The following is a 3,037-nucleotide window of genomic DNA, read 5'->3' on the forward strand; positions in this document are numbered from 1 at the left end:
TATTGGATTTTATAATGATGTGTGTTTTTTATTATTTTTTTTTTATTTTTGTGTCTGTGTACACGATTAGTAGTCGAAATAATGCACCGATTTTCAACTTCAGTATCTTGTTTTATGGGAAAGTGAATCTAGTTGGTACTTTTGGGAGGTAAAAATTATTAATTCTCAATAGCTTTAAATAAAAATACATAAGCAAATCTAGATATTTAGGAGCTGAAGAGTGCTGAATTGCACAACTGGATATTTAAGTATGAACGTATAAACAGACATTACAATTCACAATATTAATATGGTGAATATAATTTAATGACAAAAATGATGTCACATTTGAAATCTTAGGAACAATGATTTTTAGAGAAATTAAACATTGCTTTTTTAGTTTTTCATAGGTAATAATATACCAAAGTACCATACATAACAATAATAAACATTTTTTTTAAACTGTTTGAAGAAAATAGATTATATCTAATAATAGTTTTAATTTAAATTAATGGGCTAATATAGAAATAAAATAAACGAAGAATACACTCAATGTGATGAAAAAGCTAATTTTAAATTTTAAATCTTAGATAGGTACAAATCTACAATCACCGTTAGTGAAATTGAAGAATATTTGAGAATAATGATGACTATACTCTGTTCAGCAAGAGAGCACGCTAATTCTGCGCATCCCTCCACGTCGCCAGGCTATCAAAACAGGTTCCCCAATGGCAGGGTGTAGAGTGGGGGAACAAGTTTTCGTCGGTGCGCGGCGTGGTCTGTCGCTGAACAGAGTATAGGTATTGAATTTAAAATTTCTTATTCGAAATGGTTCAACGTTCTACATTTCAAGAATTTTAAAAGTGTTTTAATTTAAATCAATGGACCAAATAAAAGTTCAATTACGTTAGATAACTAATTTTACAGACTTCAGTTTTGTCTAGTATTTTGGTCTAAAAGCCACTTTTTGTTGAAGCGAGAGAACCGAGTAGGTATGTTTTACTATGCTACAGTAAAATTGAATAAAAGTACCTAAATAGATAATCAATGTAAAATAACAATGTATGCCACACGACATTGGATTATAAACTACACCTATTACAGTATTACCGATATACTGTTCGTTTTCCTCCGTATGGTGTAATTAGTATAGTCCAACAAATTAAACTAGGTACAACTAGGTACAAACACGTACAATCGCTACAGAATAGAATATGTATATAGGTAGGTATATATTTGTATTGCTGCACATGAATAAATGTTTTTAATTAAAAAAAAAAAATTGTATCTGTCATGTGAAATGTATGTGTTTGAACTATTTGTAATTTGTTCACCTCATTGTCAAAATACTAAATTCATTATATTATAGTTCAAAACTGTTACGATACCTAGCTATTAGTTATAATTACTGTGAATACTGATTACGCATTGAATAAATATGCTTAAATATTTAGCTGTTGTTTCTTCGTTATTAATATTTGTAGAAGCCATTCAAAGATGGCATACATCACAAATAATGTTAACAAAATTATATGACGTGCAAAACGATCATTTTAATGTCTTGGATAATTACGCGAATTTGGAGACAAAACGTTTGGAAGAATTAAAAAAGTAATTATAATAAATAACTGAAATATTTATTATAAAATAAAAAATACTTTTGTTCACTATCTAATATCTATAATAGATATATAATATTATGTATAATTATGTGCAAATTAATATTAATTTTAATTACATTACCAAGTTATGTAGCTGCAGTATATGAATGGCGTGATAACATAAAAACCAAAAAACAATTCTTACACGATCACATGGATGTTTTTAAAGTGATGACACAAATGCTCCAACATTATTTTCAGATTGATGATTTAATAAAAAATAAAAAATCCTTAGAAGGTAACCATATTATGTGCATGTTTAAATTTATTAGTTATTTATTATATATTCATATATAACAATTATAAAAACTAATAAGTATATCATATCACATTTCACTAATGGACCAATAAATATAGCGTTTAAAGATATTGACGAGCACAAAGATCTTAGTGGTGAACATATTGTATTGTTGGCACATCGAGCATTGAGGAGATTACAATTATTTTATGCAATTCCTGCATCAGACATGTCGGCAGGTAGATTTAATGAAAAAGTTATAGGCGATCGAATGGATGGTAATAGTTAAATTTCCCGTTTTCAACCGATAATGTTCAATATATTCAATAATTAATTAACATTTATTATTTAGCATGTGAATGTTGCGTCATGGCGAAGTACTGTTTAGAGGGAAACGATCCGTATGGCGTCCTAGATTGGGCCGTTGAAGCCTATGGAAAATGGGAGAGTGAAGGTCGACCAGAATGTGTAGATCCCGACATTTTAAATTACTACATAGTATCATCATCGGTGTATACAGGTGAAAACTGTGTGAATAAAAAAGTAATATGATAATGCTATTTTCAAAAGTAAAAACAAATACCTACACAAATTAATTACGTAACGTTTCTGCAAACTTTTATACATTTTTATGACGATTTCGGAAAATGTTGTGACAACGTAGTAGGTACTCTCTCCGTTCAAAAACCTAATTTAAATGTATATATTGACGCCCCCAACGAAGAATGTTGTAAACTCGTAACTCTCTTTTACAATTTATTATTTTTTTTTATATAATTCTATGAATCTTATACTTGTAAATTATAAACACTATAATAAATGTTTTTTAGGATTTAACTTTATGAATTTAATAATTCTAAGTGGACCAAATTACCAAGAATATACTGAAAAATTTGAGCGGTATTATCGCCTTATGAAAAACGAATTATTTGAACTAGAAAAGGAAAGTACAACGGATATAATGGAAGTATATGAAGTAAGAGTTATAATTATTATGAAAATTACAAATAAAATATAAAATTTATATTAAATGTATTGATTAAAGTATTCGATTGACATGGATACATGAAAGACTTTAGAAATTTGTGTAAGCATGGGGTATCACGAACATTACAAATACTCAAAATGTAAATACCAAACGAACAATTTATTTTACCGA

The 3,037-nt window shown here is 28.2% G+C and overlaps 1 protein-coding gene across 3 annotated transcripts in view; it reads left to right on the plus strand.

The window, feature by feature from the left end:
- The first annotated feature begins 1,343 nt into the window (after positions 1 to 1,343).
- The window catches only part of LOC100165503 (prolyl 4-hydroxylase subunit alpha-2), an 11,900-nt gene continuing 10,206 nt past the window's right edge, over positions 1,344 to 3,037 (plus strand). For 2 of the 3 annotated variants that reach the window (XM_003246426.4, XM_029489400.1), the window contains exons 1-5: positions 1,349 to 1,590; positions 1,727 to 1,878; positions 1,998 to 2,156; positions 2,231 to 2,398; positions 2,709 to 2,854. In XM_003246426.4, coding sequence (XP_003246474.1) covers positions 1,418 to 1,590; positions 1,727 to 1,878; positions 1,998 to 2,156; positions 2,231 to 2,398; positions 2,709 to 2,854 — 798 coding nt within the window. In that variant the 5' untranslated portion in view covers positions 1,349 to 1,417. Of the gene's footprint in view, positions 1,591 to 1,726; positions 1,879 to 1,997; positions 2,157 to 2,230; positions 2,399 to 2,708; positions 2,855 to 3,037 lie in introns of all 3 variants that reach the window. The other variant, XM_016806816.2, reaches the window with a different exon arrangement.

The sequence above is a fragment of the Acyrthosiphon pisum genome, chromosome A2, assembly GCF_005508785.2.
Source record: "Acyrthosiphon pisum isolate AL4f chromosome A2, pea_aphid_22Mar2018_4r6ur, whole genome shotgun sequence".
NCBI lineage: Eukaryota > Metazoa > Arthropoda > Insecta > Hemiptera > Aphididae > Acyrthosiphon > Acyrthosiphon pisum.